Below are 22,833 nucleotides of genomic sequence, written 5' to 3'. Positions count from 1 at the left end.
CGGGGGAAAAAGGAAGAGGAAAAACAGCAAATGGGTAACTACACCAAGACACTCACGGGGAAGCGTAGGGAAACCTACTGGACGACTGACGCCACACGTCAACAGGACAAACCAACTGGACAAAAGGATCTGACATTAGACAAGGGAAGCACAGACATTAAATACCCAAGGTAATGAGGCAACGAGAGACAGGTGACAAGAGGGCAGGGAAGCAGGTGGAAAACATCAGGTAATCACAAGAGCGGGAAGACACAGGAAGTACACCGAAAAACAAGACGAGACAGAAACCCGACTTCAAAATAAAACAGGAAACAGAAGATGCAGACACTCAGGGGAACACGGGATCAACACACAAGAGAGGGAAACCACAAGACAGGACAACAGAACCAAAAGGGGAAAAGAAAAAACGTTTGTGTGTTTTTAATTTTGCCTTTTTTCTGTATTTGCAGCACGTTTCTGCATTTTGTTGTGTTGTGTGCATTTGCAGCACATTTGCTAAATGCTGCGCATGTGTTGTCAAATCAATGAAGATGATTTATTAATCTTATTTATTTGCATGTGTTTTCTTAAGGTTAAAATGAAGGTAAAATGTTGGAATGCTCTGCCTCCTCCCTTATGGCCTGCTGTTAAACTCTTTAAAAGATCAGATAAAGACCTACTATTTTGGAAAGGTGTTTGGTTGACCTGTCTGCAGTTTATGTCTTATTATGTATTTTTGTAGTGGTGATGGCGTGTTTAATATGTATTACGTTCTCTTCTACGTTTTTTGTCATTTTAAAGCACTTTTTGATTGTATCTGTGAAAGGGGTTTTATAAATAAATTGTACTTACCTACTTATTTTACCACAGATGTTACGTCAGAGAGTAAGGAAGGAAGCCGGCGACTAACTTTTTAGTTATTGTATTGTTCACTTTTGTTTTTATTGCTTGCTCATGATGGAGCAAGATTGCTCATTGCAGTTTTCTGAGCGTTCTGTTGCCGGAGCGGTCTCTGTAAAGCGCAAAAGTATAAATTCAAAAGCAACCCCACCATTGAAATTGACACATACCGTTACAGTATATATGGATAGTCAACTCATCTAATGGTAAGTTTGCAAGCTAGCATTACGTTACTTAACATTACTTGCTGCTATTTCATTAGAATAAAATTACATAAGAGGGATAAATGTAACAGGAAAAAAAATTCAATACACTCGTTTGTGAACATGATTTCTACCTGAGTCACATAAGATAGATTTTTATCGGCAATGGTGGTGGTTCCCATGATCCCACGCTAATTCACACTTTTCCGGTGAGTGCTGAGCATTAGTGCGTAGCCTCCAACTGAGCTTGACGGCGTAGCTGTGACGTAAGCAACCTGTCTGAAAGTTGTAAGTCTTCTTGTAGCTGTGCCACGAGAAATCTCAATCAATCCCAATCTTGCATAGACAGAGAGCGTAGGTATATTTTAGGTGATAACATAGGCACAGGCTAATTATTGCTAACTGTAATGCTAGTTAACATTAGTAATTTAACCTAAACAGCAACTGTAGGTGCAAACTGTCTGCGAGTTACCCTGTACTTTACGGTAATTCCTCTACTGTGTGACAGTAAGTCGCGTGGTTATGATACAATTGTTAGCCTTTACAACAACGCCTGCTACAGAGCCATAACATGAGGCAATGGAGCCTTTTATACATTGTTGTGTTTCTTTAGAAATAAACAATGGAGAAAGCGTCTTTAAATGCTTCAGATGTGAAATGATTTGCTGTCAAAGTGGCGCCAAAATGAATGGCAGTCAAGGGAATTTTGTGTCAAATGATTTATTTATTTGGTAAGTAGCCATGTAACAAGCGGGATAATGTAGAGCTTATTGGTTGTTATAGTGAATACAACCTTGTTTGCCTCACCCTACATTATCCCTTACTCAGTGATCCCCTGACTTCTCATTTAGCAACAAATTGTAATGTGTCCGACTCCAACACTTTGGTTTATACCTACACAACTAAGGACATTTCCATCAGCCTCAGCTGTACTTCAGTTTAGTGCTAACTAGCAAATGTTAGCAAGCTGAACTAAGATAATACACCTAATACACCTGCTAAACATCAGCATGTTGGCACTGTCACTGTGTGTATGTTAGCAACATTAGGATTTAGCTCCTCTTACCACTGTAGTAAGCGCAGCTTCATGTGCTAGCATGGCTGTAAGACCTTCTCTCTCTATTTCTTGGCGAGGCCGAAGAAAAAGGACAGTTAAAAAAAGGCAGAGCAACACAGGCCAAATATAACTCTCGAGTTGTGGCAGTAAAAATCGAGTGAGAGCATTATCTATTTTTTTCAAAAGAGGGCTACAGCAAGCTATAAGGAAATCTTTAAACCTTTCTGTCATTTCCTCACCTTGCAATGCTTTTTCAATGACACTATTAGATCTATTTTTTATTTGTATGCAGCAGCTTTTGTACTATTTTTAGAGACATTCTAAACTTAAAATAATTTGTACAGCTTCAGGAGAAACATGCATTAATGCAGTTTGGGGATTCCACCTACCTCCACCCACATCCTCATCCCACTTTCTCCTGCAGACAGTGGCATGGCCAGGCAGGAACAATATATGCGCACTCACACGCATACACAGAGGTAACCCAGTAATTACGGGTACTGTAATTGTGACTTAGCATTGTAAACTAGCAGGACAGTGTTGCCAGGCAAGGTTTGTTGACTCTAGGATTATGACAGGGAACTTAAATGGTATGTGTTTATCTACATTCTGCAGTGGTGAGAGCTGCTGTCTAAAATATCCAGGTTCTCGGTAATGGAGTTGGCTCAAGCAGTAAAGTTTAGTGGTCAACATCATCATTATCATCATCATCATCATCATCATCATCCTGGTCCGCGTAACTGGAATCTGTTGTATTGCTGCCTCAGTTGGAAGATGTTGGATATAAATATTAAATTATGTCATGTACGTCAATAGTTTTGAATGTGTAATGTTTGTTTATGTTTCATGTGTTTAGCTTCAGCTCTTGCATACAGTAATGGCAGTTTACATGAGGTAAGTGCCAATTCTTTAAAGCCCAATCCACAAAACATTCAGGGAAGTCAAGACAGCATTATGAGGACTCACTCTCCTTCTTGGGACAAACAGCTGGTCCCCACAAGGAAAACTATTACATTTTGGGGTTGAGACTTGGTTTTTGGTTGAGGTATAGGGTATTGGTTTCGGCATGTTGTGGGTAGGCCTAAATTTAAGATTAGTACTTGGCAAGATTAATGGCAGAACTTGATATCTGTATTGGACAGAAACTTAAGACTCCTTCCTGATCCAATTTTATTTTGACTTTGTGGCTACTTCATGCAACTAGGGCCCTTAAAAAAGCTTTAAAACAGAAACTTCAAGTAGCACAAAACAAACTGGTGAGATTCAAGTCGGTAGGTTAGTTAACAACAACAGACCCAATGCAGTAAACATATAATTTATTTATCATTTATTTTTCTGTTTAATAGATATCTTTTATTCTCATTCTATTCCTGACAAAGTCTGATATGCACATTATAGAAATGTATTGTTCTCAATAAACCAAAACCAAAGTCTCCTAGGAAGTACTGTGAATAAATGATGTGTCATCCTACATGATAAGTGTGTGTGTTATTAGGATGTATTTATTTGATTAGGACAATGCACATTAATCAACATTTCTCTAAACGTGCCAGTGTTTGCCAGTCGGCTAATTTTCAACTGTAGTCCTAGTAACATAGCGTGCATGGCGGGAAGAAACCAGAGTACCCGGAGGTAACCCACACAAACACAGGGAAATCATGCAGACTCCACACAGAAAGGCCCAGCACGACCTGGATTCAAACCCAAAACCTTCTTGCTCTAAGGTAGAAGTGCAAACCACCGAGCCACTGTGCTGCCATTGGCTTAACCGTGTTATGTATATGCATGTGTGCGTGCGTATGTGTGAGGGACTGTGAGGGACAGGTGGCTGGGATGACAAAGTCAAATATTTGACACGGGCTAATAACAAAGGTAGTCTTGTGACTTGTGTCAGCCATATTTATCATGAGTGTTGAAAGCAAAGCTCTGCACATGAATGTGTACATACTATTAGCACACATGCATGTATGTATGTGCGTGTTCATGCATACACAACAAGCAGACCGTAACAGCAGGAAACACAGCATTAGATAAAAATGAAATCTATTATATTTTCTCTCTCTGTCTTTCTCTCTCTTTCTCTCTCAGCCTCTGGTTCTGAAATTCCCACACATAACCACAATAAATCCTCCCACAACAATATTTCCATTCATGCCACCACAAATAACATCCATGAAAGTCACACATATCCAAGCTATTATTCCTTTTTTAGGGCATTTCCAAACTCAAATTCCAATGTCCTAAATTTTCTTATCATTTACATGAGTGGCAGATCCACAGATCTCTTTTCCCACCCCGCTCTGAAATAAACAATGGCTGCTTTTCAGGACTTCAAAGTGCTAGAGGGGGTTGGAATGAGCTGTTGTGTGGCATAAAATGTCAAGGTGAGAGATTAGGACCTGTTTGGGACTGTGGCTACTGCTGGACCGAGCAGCAAGCAGTGGAAGTGGAAGAGGCGTCCATGTGTTACAACAGGGTCATAGGGTCAACTAGATGATTTATGGACTCCTAGGATGAAGACTATGATCTGTCAATAAATCTCTGCCTTTCATTTGTGTCCTCTGACACTCTTTTCCGGTTGCTTTGTTTGTTTGACCGAACATACCCTCTGACCAGAGACCGCTGACTTTCCAGGAAACAATCGTTTCACTCACCCCACCATACACTTTTGATCACAGCTTTTGCAACAGTATGGAGGTGAGGAAAAGAAGAAGAAATGATCCCACAACAGCATTCGTGTTGTAATCTTTAACAGATTAAGTTTCCATTATGATTCACAGGTGCAGGGCATTGGAGACAAGGTGAGCTATAATTGACAAAACTCCAAATGCCATTCATTCAGTCAGCGGATGTGTAGCCCTGTGGGTTCTGAGGGAAAAGCACCTGAGTTTTTGGGGCTCAGATCCCCCCCCCCCCCCCCCCCCCCCCCCCCCCCCCCCATCATGGGTCAGGTAATACCCTATCGCCCCCAAGTGGTCATGGGGCAAATGCAAATAACCTTGGAGGTCATATAAATGCATACACCCAGCTGAACTTATATGAATCAACAATAATAAACATATTACATTAAAAATTGGTTTAGTGTGAATATTCTTATTTCAGTGTTAAGATACTACTCAATAAATTGTATCAATCTTGCCACATATTCATCAGTCTACTTTCAGTTCTTCTGGCAAACAGCATGCAGTATAGTAATGAGAGGCAGCAAGATCAAGCAAATCTGAGCACCGTGCACTTGCCTGACATAATGCTGCCATGAGTCATTTACAATGCCGTACGTGACAACATTCACACATAACTATGACCTGACCCAAAATCTCTCTTGACACTGTAACACAGGGCAGGCCTTTTTTCCGTCACAGTTTTGACAAGTAGCTCTTTTCTTCGCCACAAACAAAGCTTCAACTGTGATCATAATGGACTAGAAGAACAGCTGCTCACATCAGATTTGAGACTGTAAACCACACTGACTGGTGAAAAAATACCATACTGCAGGTGGCAGCGTGTGGAGGTGAGGCCCACTGCACAGGTGGGCTCCCGGTTGCGAGTGTGTATCAGCCTGATAGCGCCAGAAGGACTCTGGTCGGGCTGCTTCAGTACAGCAGCTACTTTCTGCACCCTGAACTCTGTTTCTCACCAACACTGCAAATGATTATGACAGAGATTATGGACTTTAGGCAGCAACAATTTCTTCTTCTTCCTGCCTCTCTCTCTTTACTGTAATAGCAAAACATTTTTGTAGCCTTTCAGACATCTTTATATAGACATTAACAACAGGCAATTGAGACCCTAAATCTCAACTACCCACACAAGTATACACACACACAGATCAGCTCCAATAGACTAAACTGGGCCCCATTCCACAGAGTTAATGTTTAGACGTACTATGTTTGCTGAGATAGACACAGCAGGGGGCGTGGACGCTGGGCTGAAGGTCAGCCCCACATGTGCTGTTGCTGTTTAATCTTTTCCAGCCAGTGAGCCAAATTACATGGATTTAAGGACCTGGGGGGTGTTGACCAGACAGGACAGTCTTTACAAGCTGTCACTGACCTACCTGGCACAAAGTGTTTTTACATGAAAAAGAAACAATCACCTGGCAAGAAGTAGGTTGATAAGTATAAGGTGGAAAGAGAGATGTGTGTGTGTTTGTGTGTGTGTTCATATTAACACTGTGTTCTGGCTTCAGGAATATGTTGTCCTCAGAAATGCAATGAAGCAGTTATGATTCCTAATAGTGATTATACAATAACCTGGCTGTGGAAACATAAGGCTAATAGTCAATTATGAAATGGGTAGCTCAAATCAAGCAATCATAGCTTACATTAAGCAATCTAAGCTTAAATCAAGCTAAATTGGTTCATAGTTGTGATAGCCACATACCACTGTTATCACGTCAAAATCAAATAAAAATCTAATAAAATCTGAATGTGCACTGTGACTTTCATAACGCCATACTTGATAAAAGCAATAGCTCAGGCCAGGGTATGTTATATATCACCGCTAAGGGGCTGTAATGTTTAGCCCCATAGTGGAAGAAGGAGGAATGGACTCTGGAGTTCTCCACCTGGTGACTTGATTTATTTCTTCAGCAGTCACAAGGGATTGCAGCATTGCCAGAATAACTTATTGAAAAACAATAGAAAAATCAACAAAACATGAAAACTAAATACTAACTATTGAAATTACTATCACCAACTAATATCAAACAAAACAATAAAAAAACTGAATCAGGCCCGGACTGTTTGGGCCCTAGCAACTGCACTCTTCCTGGCCCAAGTCGTTCATCTCGAGAGGAGCCTCAGCCTCTCTCCTTTATAGCAGAAGCCCCTCCTACAAGACAAACCAAAGTTAATTGGAAATCAATCAAACCCTATTGTATTAATTCAGCATTCCCAAACCTTTATGGCTACATGACTACACGCTATATCAACAATAACATCAAAAATGAAATGTTACATGCTGAACAAGTTCTCCCAACAAAACTCTAGACATTCTGTACACCCCTCTGGACTGGCTGACACTTGGGCCATTCCAGATCTTCCCCTCTATAAATTACTCCAGAATCTATCACTTCCTGTTTGCCAATCCAACCCCTGCTTGCAATGAGAACAGGTGAATGAAACTAAAATAAATACCTTGAACTGAATTATGTATGTGTTGCTTTTATCCAAACATGATTCTTAGTCGTTTGACAAGTACTGAAATAAAATGACAAACCCATTGCTACTGCTCACAATAAGCATTCCCATTTACTGGACATAGAAAGGTTAGCTTAGCATGATACCACATGCTACCCCAGATTTACATGAAGGCATGGGCTAGCCCCATGACAGGGGCGATGTTCAGTTTTTTTAAATACCAGAATTTGACTACAAAAGCATTTGCTTTTCTTGAATAATCTTTGTTTTTGTTGTTGTTCCAATGTTCCATAAGATGTTAACTTTTTCAGTATAGTATGTGACAACTATGAAACATTTAAAAACCACAATGAATGATAAAACAAACGCAATTAGCATATTAGCACATTAGCAACATTAGCAACATTAGCATGCTAACATTTTAATGTTTAGCAGGTTTAGTGTCCACCATCCTAGTTTAGAGTGTTAACATTGGATAAAGCCCCATGAATATTTGCTTATTAGCACTAAACACAAAGTCCAGCTGAGGGCAAGCTACGACCTCTTCAGGGCACCTTTACTTAGAAACAGACACAGTTCATGACAGTGCTACTGTAAAAACAAGTGACAGATTGACAGACAGGCGAAAGGGTTTTTATAATGAGAGACAAGGAAAATGGATATGCTAGATACACAAAAAATAGCACAGAAAACTATTCCCATTGTTATTCACTGGACCAGAATAAAGGTCATAAAGCATTGTTGACCGATCACATCTCTATTTTTATGGGCTGCCCCCACATGTGACTCTTTTTGCAAACTCATGTTGTCAGTTAAAGTATCTACAGCATCATGCTGTGTTTCATTATGGGGCTTTACCCAAAAATAGATGCATTATCAGCAGCAGCTCAAATGGCATCATGTTACCTTCCAAGTTGTTGCCATTTGAATGCATATCAAATATCTGCTGGAAATCTGACAAGTTTCTATTAGTGTGACCCTTGCCGCATGCACACACACACACACTCACATGCTTACCAGCATGAACACACTTGCCAAAAAACTCCACCTGCTCTTTCCAACCATTCTCCTTGAAGCCGATGCGGGCCAAATCCTGCTGTTGGTTGGCTGTGCTTTGCTCCAGCCAGTGAAAGGGAAGATGGGGTTTTGTTCTGCTGCCCAGAAAGGCTTAGGGATCTGACACAGAAAACCTCAAGACAGGGTGGAACAGAGGAATACAGTGAGGGAATGGGGTGACCACACACACTCTAACAGATGTAGGCCTATAGTATGTCTGCAGAAAGGTAAATGGGGTCACAGTCCACAGTGGGATCCATGACATTTGTGGGTACAGGAGAACTTGAGACCAAGATGAGCATGTGTGAATGTGTGTGCAAAGTAAGTAAAGGGAGATTATAGAGGTAGAGGGAAAGAATAAGACCATGGCAGAGGAGTGTGTCTATGTGTGTGTGTGTATGCCAGAGAGAGAGAGAGAGCGAGAGAGAGAGTGAGAGCGAGCAGTAGACTATTGGCTGCAGTGTCTGACTTTGACCCACACAGGCTGCCTGTAAGCAGGCAGCTGACAGCCTGGCTAGTTGCCATGCGAACCCAACGCCTCGGCAACGTGCAGCCTGCCTCGTACACAGCCATAGAAACCGTTACCAGGCGCGTTTGTTTTACTGAGTCAACAGCAGCCACTTGTGGACATGTCCAGACATTCATTCATAAAAATCACAACCACAGAAGTAATTCACATGAGGTTTAGTGGTGACAGACATCAAAACCTGTAGGTATAAACTGCTAGCTCACGAAAAGATGCACAGACGTAGTCAGTGATGAGACAGATCAGTAACTGGATCCCTTCACAGTTGCAGACATGACACCTACTTACCATCAAGCACACATACAGTATTTCCACAATCGCCTGGCTATAAATGTCTAACTAATGCATCATATATCCACACATTCTCACTCCAGCTGTAACAACAGTATCTCCACACAGCCAGCTGGACACCCTCTGTGTAACAGCCCAGAACAGAACAGGATAACCTACAGCGGACGTCCAGAGTCCGAACCCTAATCAACTTAATGCCCCAGTACTTTTGGAGGAAAATCACATAGTAGTCATGTTTCCATCTTATTGTCTTTAATCCTATTAACATCTTATTAACTTTAAGTAAGGTTTTAAAATGTTGCAAAAAAAAAAACTGAATTGGAAGCACTTCCATCAAGTGGTTTAGAGCAAATAAACTAGTTTCATCACAAGTTGACGTTACGGATGGTTGTAGATTGCAAACCGGCTTGCTAAATCAAAGAGTTTAGAAGCTAAGTTCTCTGGCTAAATGGAGAGAGGTAGCATTGTACAAGTTGGCCATCTGTGCAGAATACAGGGTTGGGCAGAGACATTTGGTGTCAACAAGACAACTGTTCACCGCTCTGTATATGCGGTGTGCAGGGCCATACAATTCAAGCTGTTGAACCAATTTGTCAATTAACCGACATTGCACCTTGTGCCACAAGTGTACAAAGCACTAGATGGGACCCATATCCCGATCCTTCCCCAATTTGATGGATAACAGAACTATAGTCATGTGAATTAAATGTTCGCTATGTCACAACGTATTCGGCAAAGCTGTTTCTATCTCCCATTTTGTGCATTAAGGGACTGTTCGGCTACCAGAGGAGTTTTGGGATATTCAGTCAAAATACTCTTGGCCCTTCCATGACCCTCCAAAATGATTGAGAAAAGAGGCATGACCCTCCACAAAAATGTATTGAGGCCTTCCGTACAGAAAGCCACTGTTTCTTTTTACAATCATGAGATAATGACTCAACTTCTGCTTTCTCAAATTACACATCCCACTACTCTTCTGTTCTGTGGTACTGCGCACCAGTCTCAACATGAGACCAGAAACCTCAACAAAACACATGCATAGTAGCTCAAAACCAAATTGTATCATTTCAGTATTGACATCCTCGATGTCTTGGTCATGTTTCTCGTCCTTGATGTATTTCACAAGCCGCAGGAAAATGTTCTCCATTGACACCGACTCGTTATCCAATATAATCCATTGCTTGCCTGTTCGTCTATATATTAAAAGTGGTATCCCATATTTTGGATTCAGTATGCAGTTCCGGAACCATTCTTTTTCGATTGTTTGACCCTCAAAAAATTACGCAAAGAGTACAAAGGCAAATCCATATCCAATGCTTGTCTTAATAGGGTACCAGCAGCTCCTCAAACATTCGTCGTAATTTTGGAGCGTCAATGAAAAAAACGCCAACGGGGTCTGGAGTAAAACACTTTTTCTGATTTTGTCCTTCTAGCTAGCGGTCAGTATCTACGTTCTCAGCACCCCCTCCAGACTAAAAAACGTTGGGTGACCCTCCCCTTAGCATAGAATGAAAAAAGCATTACCCTTCCCTATCTTCCTCAGGTGGTCCATTCCATATACACCGAACAGTCCCCAACTCTTTTTCAAAAAAGGCAAAAAACAATTCAAGCTATCATAAAAACTTTTTGCGAATTTGAGTACTTTTTTTGAATTTTGCTGTTTCCATCAACATTTTCTAATGCAATACTTGCAAAATATGCATGAAAATACATTGATGGAAACATGACTAGTGAGTCTGCAGCAGGAACACTATCCTTTGCTTAATGGGTCACGTAGTCCCACAGAAAAGAAAGTGTGTAATTTCAGCAATTGTGGCCAGAGGAGGAGGTGTCTGGTCTTTGCCTAATGCATGAGAAAGTAAAAGAAGGAAGGAAAAGACGTCAAAGCTGCGACAGAGAAGTCCCTGTTAAGTAATACCTTGCAGACTTTTCATGTTTGCTGAATGTGTTGAGTCTTGACCACTGCAGGATTCACACTAATCCACACTAACAGGAAATGACAAATCATTGCTTAACACAAATATAACTGACTTTTACACAGTAATGTTGAAGAGAAGTAGGATTGTCTGTGTTTTCTGTCTCACCTGCATTTACTTTATCTCACTTAGCAATAAAATATCCTATTCAAATGGTGCGGTTATCAGTTCTGCCCATCAAAGCCAAAACACAGTAACTACATACATTTAGTGACCAGAACGTTTCACCAATATTTCACATCTGTTTTAGTTATTATGCCATTACAATGAAACTGCATTTGGAATATGCAAGAAGAAAATAGAGGTAAAAACCAAACTGTAGTGACTGAACTCTACCTATAAGGCTAGCTAGTTAGATAGCCATGTAGCTAAAGCTAATGTCCGCAATTTGACTGTTTAAAAACCTACTGTGGTGCTCTAAAATCTTAGTCCTTGACTTTGTAGTACTACATGAATAAGGCAGTATCACAAAATATAATTATAGAGAATGCAGAAAAGAACAGTAAGCTAGATAAACTACAAATAAGTCGTTTAGCAGAGTAGCAGTAACTGCCATCTCTGCAGCCTCTGAAAAGAAGTTCACGTGATTTGATCTGGTTAAGCAAACACTGCCTTTCAATCACACATTACATGTATTCAATGAAAGATGAATTGATAAAACTCGCCAATAGTTACAATGGACAAGAAAGCTGAAGAAAACACAAACACACATTTCCTCCACCCTTTTGATTTTCTAACCATAGAGTGCAGGGTCTCAATGTACATCAGCCTAAGGCATGAAAAAGGTTTTAACACATTTTATATGTAAAACAGTTCACTTCAAATCATTTTTCAACTTCACTGGGTCTGTGCTGCTCCATTGCCCAGCGTTTTCTAGAAGCTGTAGGGTGGCAAAGAAGAATCATGTGAGAAGAATTACTGCTATTTATTTACTGGTTTGAAGAGCTGTGGGGGGGCAAAAGAGGAAGAGAACATGACAGTGGGATGATATTGCTGTGTTGGCTTTGGATCAGATACTGAGATTGTGATGTCATGACTTAGCAACTAGACGGGCAGCACCAGGAGGGTGTGATGAGGGGAAGAGCTGAAGAGCACAGTAGGCCTACCAGTGTTTTGTGTGTGTCTGAGCATGCAGAAATTGTGCTGCCAACAGGCTCACAGGCTTTGAGACTCACGTATCTGAGTCTGAGACATTGTTCTGCAAAAATGCCGTCTTTTGTGACAATGCGCAAACAGGAACGTAAATGTTAGACACCAAGCCATACGCAAAAGAGACAGCTCAAGTACATTTCTTTTTCTTTGGCCGCAAATGAGAGTGTATGACCTCCTTTGAGAGCATGGAAATATTCTGACCTATATGCAAAGTTCTGTTTGCCCCCTATCCACCCCGGTGCCCCTTTTTTTCTGGGTTGGATTTTAGAGGCGCGAGGCATAAAGTGTGACTAACAGCGTGACAACAACTACGTGTGAGTTGGCCCAAAGGATGGGGGGGGGGAAATCAACCCCTTATTTGAATGAGGGGTGCTGGTGTTGTGGGGGGGGCACAAAGACGAGAGTGGCAACTGCGTCTCTCTGCAGCTGTGGGCCTACGTGAGCATTGGCAGGAACGCTTTCGCTCCTCGTCTCTCCCTCCCGCCCTTACTCGTTCCCTCATTTTCTTTCATCTCTCACACACCCCCCTTCCTTTGCTCATTTGCACCTTCTAATAGACTTTTGACAGCCCCCCCCCTCTTTTTCTCAAATCCTTGCACTGTTCTCTTTTTTCCTCTATCAAAACTCCCTCACTCCTCTCCCACGTCATGTTCCCAAGCGGCGGAGACCTTGACAGGGAGAGTTGCGTTGTGTTCGGCCAGCCAATGGATATCTGAGAAGACTGAAAGGGAAAGAAAGGAAGGCAAAGATAATCTTTCTCACACAGACACACACACACACACACACACACACACGGACAGACAGACAGCTGATCTGGCCTGAAATAAGTGTGTGTCTGTGCGTTACCTCATGTCATACATAAACACATGCGGCTGTATATCTTGAGACTGTGTGTAAACGAAGACGGGGCTTTCAGGCCAATGTCAGTGGCCATAGGCCTACCATGCACAGGATTTATCACAATGACACAAAGAGGGGAGGCCTGAAGATGAGGAGGTAGGATGTATACAATAAAGAATTAGTAAATGATGGACAAAGGAGTGGAGGGGAATGAAGGACAAACTTAATAATAAAAGAGTTTATATATTGTTGTGCTTGTGAAAACGGGAGAAGGTGGTGCCAGAGGAGAGCAAATCATTACAGAGAGATAAAGGACTGAGCCGAATCGGCTGACAGTCCTTGTGGTTGCATTTTTTGGCAGGGGACATGTGTTGTTACGTCCATGAAGCCTGAAGAGCAGTGCTGACATCTACTGGCTAAATATGGATGTGTACCTGTGTTCCTGTTGGGTGAATGCTTAGTTTTCCTACTGTCTTTATTCTCTGTATATTATGCAAACTAATCTCTTAGTTAAGTTTCTGTACAAAATCATTACGTATCTTCGCCATAAAAATACATCATCAGCAACTTGTCAATGACATCATGTGTTAACAGCCTTCTGTTTTATGTTTGTTAGGCCTCAAATGATGCTGTACAAGTGCAGATCAAAGCTATTTTCATGTTAATCTCTATAAATCTCCAATACATTGGCAACTTATACATACATAATAAAGCAGTATTTGGCAAGCATATTAGTGCTGTAATGTAGTATTGTTGTGAAACACAAAAAGTATCTGTATTTTTAGGCTGATTAATGATAAATGAACCACAACAAAAAAAAAAAAAAACATAAGTTGAAATGTTCTTAGCAATTGGGAAGTGAAAGCTAAAAGTGAATAACAGCCTACTACCATTTTTAGGAAATCATGAGCCTGGAAAGTTATTAGAAGTTGAACCGAAACTGTAGATCACACTTCAATAAACTAATGCATTAGGGCAAAATCAGTAATAGTGCATTAAGTTTATATGTATTTGTAAAAAAGTATAAGCTGCCTAAGTAATTCCAAGTGCTCCTATACTATTAAGCCTGGAACCCCTCTGGTCTGAAGAACAAATGTGAATCCAGAACAGCATGTTTCTCTGTATGAAACACAAACCTTTGCTTGATTAAAAAGCACGTTTTTTTTTTTTATTTCAGTGTTCAACAAAAACGCAAAATAATTTCTTAGAAAAAATACTTTTTTCATTTCTAAAACCACGGTCCAGAAGTATTATCCTAAGCAGTGCACTATCTGGATCTTGACAGACTAAAAACATTCTCCTTTAATAAAGCACAATTAAAATGAAACCATTATGAACAAATGCCTTTTATGGAGCCTTTATCACCCTTCGTTTTCCTTTTTGGAACAGCTTGAGACACCGGCTCATCTGCATCTCCTTAAAAGAATTGTTTTAATAAGAGCAGCGGAGACTTCTCAGTCTTTGTGCTGATCTACGATTGTTTTTTTTTAGCTTTGGCAATATTAACAGAGAAACAAGTAATCGTCAGCTCTCATGATGTGGAAGCACAAAAAAAACTGTTCATCCTCTTCCTTGATCAACATTGATACTGCATGTGCAAAATTTGAGAGAAGGCTCACGTGAAGAATTTCAGATAAGTGACATACCCAGATGTTAAACGGCTGCCCCGGAACTTAAAGTGATTTCCTTACATTGAATATATATTGCCTTTTAATATAATAAAATGTAGAGGTAATTATTGGCACTTCGTGGTTATGAAAAGAAAATAAGTCTGATGCACGATGTACATGTGAGGTCATGTCAGTTAACACTTCATCGAGAGCCACAGCAGTGAGGCAAAGCACAGTGATGTGATTATTATGGTTCAATCTGTCAGTGATCAGAGGAAGACACGGGGAAAGGTGTTTTCATCTTCATCATATTCAGATCCCTGGAGTCTGCCACCTTTGTAGAACAGGCGACGGTTCAGTTTGGCGGGCGCAGACACATACCACATGACCACACCTGTCGGGTTCACGGACACCACGAAGCTGGTGGAGTCTTTCAGCACCATGGTCTTCTCAGTAAAGACATCATAGATCTGAGGTAGTTAAAAGGACAAAAAAATGATTCTCCAGCATATTTACACGCATTTAGCAAACTCCACGTTTAAAACTGGTATTATTAAACCTTATTCAATCATATTTATTTTTCATTAAATAAAAAAAAAGAATAGAAAGAGAAACGCAAATAATGGAAGTTTTAGGTGGGGGTTTTTTCCCAAAAAAACTGGACAGAGTTGACATTGAAATCCAGGGGATGGTGACGTGCCGTAGCTGCTTAAAGCTCCCATATTATGCAAATTTTCAGTTTCATAATTGTATTTTGAGGTTGTACCAGAATAGGTTCACACGGTTTCATTTTCAAAAAACACCATATTTTTGTTGTATCGCACATTGCTGCAGATCCTGTCCTGTTTGGGTCAGTTTTAGCTACAGAGTGAGACATCTCACTTCTATACTATCTTTGTTGGGAGTTACACATACGCAGTAGCTAGATAATGATAACGTTAGCTAGATAACTCGTTCTCCCCCTTTGGTCAGTACAATGCAGTACTAGCTGGGAGACTTCTTCTAAACAAGGGGCACTTGTGGAATACATGCAGAACAGGGACATGGAAGTAGTTCTTTTGTAGTTTATGGCAAACTAGTGTGTGTTGTAGCAGTGTTTTGCCGTTGAGAACGATTGACCGTGCTAGCGCTAGCATGTGCTACGGTTAGTCACCTCCTCTCGGCTAATGACGTAGAAGCCGTGCAGATTTTGAACAGCTCACCCGGAGACTGAAGGCAGAGGACATTCAGAAACCGTATCTCACTCAAAACAGCATGGCTAGTTTTTTCCCAAGTTTGTTTGCGTGTGGAAGCACCAGAGTCACAAAATAACACCCCTAATCCCAGAAAAAGTATTCTTTTCATAATATGAGCACTTTAACATCGGAGAGCAAAGTAGCGCAAAGATTAAACATCATGGCCATTCCTAAACATTTCTCGAACCATGTATTCTGTATGTATATCTAGTTACATAAAAACTTACACTAAATTGTTTTGAATAACTACAAAACACTGAATGAAACTAAGCTAAATAAAACAAACTAAAAAAACAAATGGAAAATTTAAAAACCATGATAAGCTTAATGTCCAGTGGATCTACACTGTAGTATAAGTGCAGAAAATCAATTCAGCACATTGACGATTAAGACATCCAGGCAGTATTTACACAGGGTCTGAAATTAACTATATTCAATGCCTGCCACTGTGGCAAGAAAGTATTTTTTCCAAGTCTGCCACTTTTGAAATTTATGTGCTAAATGAAGATGATTTGGGTCATTTAGACATTGTTTTTTGGATTTACTGTACGATAAATTTATATGAAAAACATTACATGTATGCTAAATTTAAGTGTTTCAATTACACAGTGGCTTTTGGGGAGCCCTGTTTTTCGGGGGTTGGACTGTGTACACATGCATGGTCATACATGTGCCCATCTAGGTGCAAAAGTATACCATCCATACATTTAAATTCATACGCATAATGTTTAGCTTGAACAAAAAATTCACCGTGGCAATTTTTTTTAAAATCGTTTTTCGTGTTCCGGAAGCCCAGGGAAGACTTATTTTTGCCTCCAGGGCCGAGGTTAAGGCTCACTTCGGGACCAACACCGTTCTCTTCGACCGCATTTGGGAATCAAGACAGAGGAACTTTACTTGGGGCATGAGGAGCTGCAGCTTTTGTTCATGGACAAACTGAAACCTACCCTGTACATTTACTAACAACACAACTTAACCTACCCCCCCCCTTCCTCGCTACACACTGAGGCATTCCTTCACACGAAATTGATATGTGATCTAGTGCGGTTGATACAGAAATGAGTAAGCATGACGGATGCTAATTTTGGATCAGGGGTGCCATTTAAAGGTTTAATGGCAGGACAGTGAGACAGAGTAGTGGAACTGGAGAATACCATGTTCTGTTGAGGTGTAGTCCATCATGATAAGTGATAAAAGGTGAAAATATCAACGGTATCCTTTTGGCCAGATGTACTATTGGCGTACATATCTAAATTTATATCTTTAAAGCTATAGTGCGTAGTTTCTGTCTCCCCCATGAGGAATTCTAAGTAATGACCACGGTAATTTCCTCCACACGATGCAAGCCTTCCGTACTAAAGCCATACTGAGAAATACAGAGAGTTTTGTGAGTCTAAAAGTCTTAATTAGCTTTGTATCAACTCATTTGGCAATGGCTTGAATCTAAAGGGCGTTCATTAATATCAAAAAGTTACACTCTGAAGCTGGGAGTGGACCAGAGATAATACATTGCCTCTCCGATTCCAGAAGGACATCTAGAAAACCTTAAAAAGACATACCTCATAGCTGCCGGTGGTGTAGTTGAGTTTGCTGAGGGTAGTCTGGTAGCGGTAGGGCATGTCAGTCCGACGACTGAAGAAGACCAATGCACTGGCATTTTTTGACAGGGGGCGCCAGAACACCTGAATTTGACTCTTTTCCTGGCAGAAAGAAAGGGACAAGAAATTGTGAATAATGACAAAACAAATGAAAAGACATGAATATCCAGCAGGGTTCAAAACTAGCACCATCTACCAGCCAAATGCTGGTAAAATATGCAAGTGGCTGGTAGATTCGCTTCACTCAGCAGCCAAAAAAAACAACGGTAATATATTGAGTGGCTTGTAAAATTTGAACATTTACTATTCAGTTTAACCTTCATCTTGATCACTTGCAAGAAGCTGCAAGATCCATGAAAAAGTGTGTCACCTTCAGAATGCGCCTTCCTTGGATGCCCATGGCGTCCTGGTTGATGCTGATGGCCATTTTGTTCTGGAGGATGCTGCGGGCCCCGCTGCTGACGGTGCGCAGGTCATTGGACATGAAAAGAGGAGCCGCCATAATGGCCCACAGAGCCATCTGAGCCCGGGACTGCTCCATGCTGAGCCCGAAGTCGCCAGCAATCAGCTGTGGAGGTCACAATCAAGGAAGATGGATTAAGATTTTATACTTCTTCTAACTAACTATGGTTCTTTTTCTTTACATGTAGCATTGGTGCATTCTAACCTCACTGACAGACCATATAGTACATAGTAAGCAGTAAATATGTAAAAACAAATAATGCCAATTATTTTGTCAGTTGAACAGACCATATCAGGGTCATTCCACTGTCCAGGACCCGCTGCGGGTATCAGCACATCCTGGTTTTCAAAGAACCAGTCGATAATGCTCAGGACACTGTCCCAAGAGTCCTGGATGTCGCCATAGTTACGCCACAGGTTGCAGATCTCGCCCAGCTGAGTGTAGTTTACCTGAAAACATACATCAGTTTCACAAATGTGTAAAAATATAAACTGTGGATTTAAAGTATTAGAACATAGTCCTGACACCAGCGACTACTTCCACTGGGGGGAAAATAATCTTTTTAATGATGACATGTGTTATGTAAAACTGTCAGGCCTAAGTCTTTAGGTGGATGATATAAACATTGACACATTCTGATTATACCTTAGGTGGCAGACCACCCTGGTAGGCAGGCCAACTGCAGGAATAGCCAATGGGACGGCCAGTAGCATTTAAAGCCTTTGACATGAGAGGGTAACCTGTTCAAGAGAGGAACAAGAGTCAAACTTGGGGGGTGGCAGTAGCTCAATCCATAGGGAGTTGGGTTGGGAACCGGAGGGTCACTGGTTCAAATCCCCGTATGGACCCAAAAAGTTGGGAGCGTGGATTGGTGGCTGGAGAGATGCCAGTTCACCTCCTGGGCACTGCCAGGTGCTCTTGAGCAAGGCACCGTACCCCCCCGACCGCTCAGGGCGCTGGTTCAGCTGGCAGCCCACTCACTCTGACATCTCTCCATGTATAGTGCATGTATAGGTCCTGAGCATGTGTGTGTATTTCAGGCCTGTGTGTGAGTGCTAACAAAAAGTGTGTACACAGAGTGTAGTGCAGTAATTTCCCCATTGGGGACTAATAAACAAATTATCTTTAATTATCTTTATCTTTAAACTACGTCAGCAACATCTCAGTAACCACAGTGTTAAAGTCACTTCCTCCTTTCTTACCCTTCTCTTGGTCGGTGGCATTAGAATAACAGCCATCAAACTTAAACATGTCCACCTCCCAGTCAGCGAACGTCTGAGCGTCTATCTCGATCTTGTCCAGTGTTGTGCCGGGGTACCCCCCACAGGTGTGTGTGCCCATGTCCCCGTAGATGCCCAGCTTGAGACCCCTGTCATGCATGTAGCGTGCCAGTTTGTGGATGCCTCCTGGAAACCTGAGGTAGAGTGAGGAAGAAGGGCAATTATAATGTTACGCCTCTACTAACACATATACCATATCTTTGCACTCCAATAGCGAAGCTCTGAATCAGAAAAGTATTCAGTTGTTTCTTTAAGATGATGAGTAGTGTGATTTCTTTTTGTGTTTTCCATCACTATTTTTACTTCCACCTCCCAGCGAGATGAAAATAAAGGGGAACCCATTGCATGTATCATCTTTATGCTGACAACGCATTCAAAGAGCATACACCGCACACAAGGTAAAAGTACCTACTACTGTTTTTTATTAGTCACATGATTGTATCACTGTCACATTGTAATCATCTAGTTTAACTGTTTTATTGACTTACAGGCTTAAAGGTTAGAGATTAATGTTTGCACTGAGGAGCAACAGCTTCTGTGTGTGTGTGTGTGTGTGTGTGTTTGTGTGTGTGTGTGTATACAGAACATACTTAACCATTACCTTTTAGGATCAGCCTGCAGCCGTCCCTTCTCGTCTCTCTTCATGGAGGACCAGCAGTCATCTATGTTCACGTAGACGTAGCCAAGTTCCCTCCAGCCGTCCTCTGAGAGTCTGTCTGCCATGTCCATGAACAGATTCTCACTGAAGGGAAGACAGAAATGTCTCATTAGAAGGTGGAATGGAGCCTATGAAGCTCTGTAAAGCTGATGGGGAGCTGCATGTCTTATTGTTTTCAAATCCAAACCGATACTAAAATAGGATGCTAGTAGTTCATTACGCCTGTAGCATTACCCTGATTGGATGTTAGGAATGTTGGTCCACACCCTTTTTTTTCAAAATAATACCTCAAATAGTAGTACACAAGGGCCAGTTCAAGGTGGTTCACTCAGATGGAGCAATTTCATCATTTGAAAAAGTTGGTGACAGTGGAAAAACACCTGTTTCTAAAGAGAAGCTCAAGTGAGATCCCAGTGATATATGCATATTAATATGATGTGATATATGCTCGCCTGATGCAGTTCTTGGGGTCGTGTTCACAGTCAATGTCACAGCGGAAGCGTTCCCATGCCAACCAGCCCATCGGAGGGGTCTTCATCACTCCATTGTCGAGGGCGAAGGTGGCCACAAAGAGCGCCGACGCAAACAGAAGCACCGCCAAATGCATCCCTGCAGAGGAAAGAAACAGGAAGTTGAATTAGGTGTCAGTGCTGTATCGTGGATGACATCTCCAGGTGAAGGTGTTCCAACTGTACACAAATGTTTCTAACACACAATGTTGTGGCTGTTTCTGTGTATTGTTTGTTCATTTTTTATTGAAAATTTAAAAAAAAAATACAAACATAAGCATACAAATTCTCGTATTCTCGCATTCAATTAAATATTAATGAAAGAATAGAACATTCCACCTTGAAGACAAGGAAATACATAAATACAAACGGTTAACTAAAAAAAGATAAAAAGGATTAGGAGGGATTAATTAATTAATAAAACTTAAATATAGGATCAAACATAATCATAAATTAAAAACCCAAGCACATAAAAATCTCAAAAATAACAGATCAAAGACCTTAGGATCCAAACTTCAAATTTCAAAACAGCAATACCTTAGAAAAAACTACACTTGTCTTTTTTGGAATCCTGCTGGACAGCAATTTTCTTAGTGAACAACAAAAACGTATCCAAAGAAAGGAGAGCTTTCTATTTCTCCATTTACTACAGTGAAGATGATATTCACCCAGTAGTAGAATTATATTTATAATGTCAGAAACAGCATTCAGATTAGCCATATAATAGAGAATATGAGCGATATCAAGCATCTGAATACTGTACTGCATTACCTGCAGCAAAACCACCTAACCATATACAGTATACAGTGGCTTGAATAAGTTTACACACCCAAACTAAAGTTGATTAAAATACAGGGGACATAAGTATACACACCCCTATGTTAAATTCCCATAGAAGCAGGAAGATTTTTATTTTTAAAGGCCAGTTAGGATATGGATCCAGGATACTATGCATCCTGATAAAGTTCCCCCTGGCCTTTGGATCATTACATACTTTTCACCATACATAGAGAGGCACGGGGTACTTAACCATAAAATCATATCTCAATGCAAATCAAACCTGCTATTAAGCTAACTTAAAAAACACCTTGCCTACCTCTATGTATGGTGAAGGGTGTGTGATGATGGGGTTATTTTAATTCCAGGGCCAAAGGGAACTTTGATCCATGAAATAACTGGCCTTTAATAAAAATAATTTAATTTTAATAAATAAAAATGGGCCTGCCTCTATGGGAATTTAACATAGGGGTGTGTACATTTAGGCCCCCTGTATTTTAAGGAAGAAAATGTATTTATTTACAGTACATTATTCAATCACAAAGAAAATTGTTGTCATTAAAAGGTTGGGTTTTCTTAATTGTTTTGACATTTGACATTGGCATTAAGATCAATTTCCAAAATAAGTTTATTTGTTCCTCTTTTTAATCAACTTGAGCATGGGTGTGTAAACTTATGCAAGCCACTGTACTTTGTCAGCGCATTTTCACTAAAGCTGCTTTGCATTACAGCCAGCCCATGAATACTGTCAATGTGTATTATGATGAGTAACAAATGACAGGTGATCTAAACACACATGCACCACCTGAGGATCACCTCACTGGGTGTGACAGAAAGCAGCACCAACCTGCCTTGTGACTTCTCCTACTCACACAGTCCTAAAGGCTAAATTTAGAACCCAGGACTTATTACAGACAACATGAAGTTCTTACAACATAGCAGATTGAATACCTGTTGAAATAAACATGCTCAACATATGTTATGATTTCTGTAACATTAAATGTACATGGCACTATATTATAAAGTAACTTAGTACCCAAACGTTAAAAAAAGGTGAATTATGGTTGTTATGGGAAAAGAATACAGTGTTTGCTAGGATACATAATTAACATCGTGAAAAGATTTAAATGTAGCGTTACTCACCGAGATTGAGGGAGCTGCTCTCAGTCACAGGGACGGGCGGAAGGGAGATGGAGGAGGATGTGCTAAAGTCTTCTCAAATTCCTGCTTTTATCTTACTCTTACTCTTCCTCCTCCTCTTTCTCCTCTGCTCCCCCTCCTACTTCTTCTTGTTCTTCTGCTCTCTTACAGCTTTACTTCGCTCAGGCTTTTAAACAAACCCCGTGATACACAACCTCGGAGAACTAGTGAAGAAAGCAAGTGAGACGCTCCAATGGGAACGGAAACTACAGCCACGTGACAGCGGCTCAGTCAGCTGACTGCAGAACAGGAAGTTAGAGGATAATTATTTTTACCCGCCTCGATTCCTTCCCTTCAATCGGTGTTTTACCAACTTTTTCATTGCTAATAACTTTCCCTCACAACAATGAGAGAGAGCTACATTTGCGTTTTTCATGGTGTT

General features: G+C 40.8%; 1 protein-coding gene and 1 long non-coding RNA gene across 3 annotated transcripts; both read right to left on the bottom strand.

Annotated features, from left to right (window-relative positions):
* Positions 1–815: 815 nt before the first annotated feature.
* On the bottom strand, positions 816–9,753 carry LOC117961175. Its single transcript, XR_004660336.1, has 4 exons — positions 9,511–9,753; positions 7,865–7,868; positions 1,977–1,984; positions 816–826 (listed from the first exon to the last, which is right to left on the bottom strand). It is a non-coding gene; the product is annotated as an uncharacterized LOC117961175 (long non-coding RNA).
* A 4,769-nt stretch (positions 9,754–14,522) lies between these two features.
* LOC117961153 (alpha-N-acetylgalactosaminidase-like) lies at positions 14,523–22,667 on the bottom strand. Of its 2 annotated transcripts, none has more exons than XM_034899616.1 (9): positions 22,395–22,667; positions 20,418–20,574; positions 19,909–20,049; positions 19,230–19,441; positions 18,673–18,767; positions 18,315–18,476; positions 17,935–18,132; positions 17,526–17,666; positions 14,523–15,201 (listed from the first exon to the last, which is right to left on the bottom strand). In XM_034899616.1, the coding sequence occupies exons 2-9, from the start codon at positions 20,570–20,572 to the stop codon at positions 15,001–15,003; spliced, it is 1,305 nt and encodes a 434-aa protein (XP_034755507.1). In that variant the 5' UTR covers positions 20,573–20,574; positions 22,395–22,667; the 3' UTR covers positions 14,523–15,000. The 2 variants fall into 2 exon arrangements, with proteins under 2 accessions (XP_034755507.1, XP_034755508.1); XM_034899617.1 differs by lacking the exon at positions 22,395–22,667 and adding an exon at positions 22,068–22,089.
* Positions 22,668–22,833: the final 166 nt, after the last annotated feature.

This window comes from Etheostoma cragini, chromosome 18 (genome assembly GCF_013103735.1).
Source record: "Etheostoma cragini isolate CJK2018 chromosome 18, CSU_Ecrag_1.0, whole genome shotgun sequence".
Taxonomy (NCBI): Eukaryota; Metazoa; Chordata; class Actinopteri; order Perciformes; family Percidae; genus Etheostoma; species Etheostoma cragini.
The sequence above is the reverse complement of the archived record's forward strand: the minus strand, read 5'-3'. Positions and strand labels throughout refer to the sequence as shown.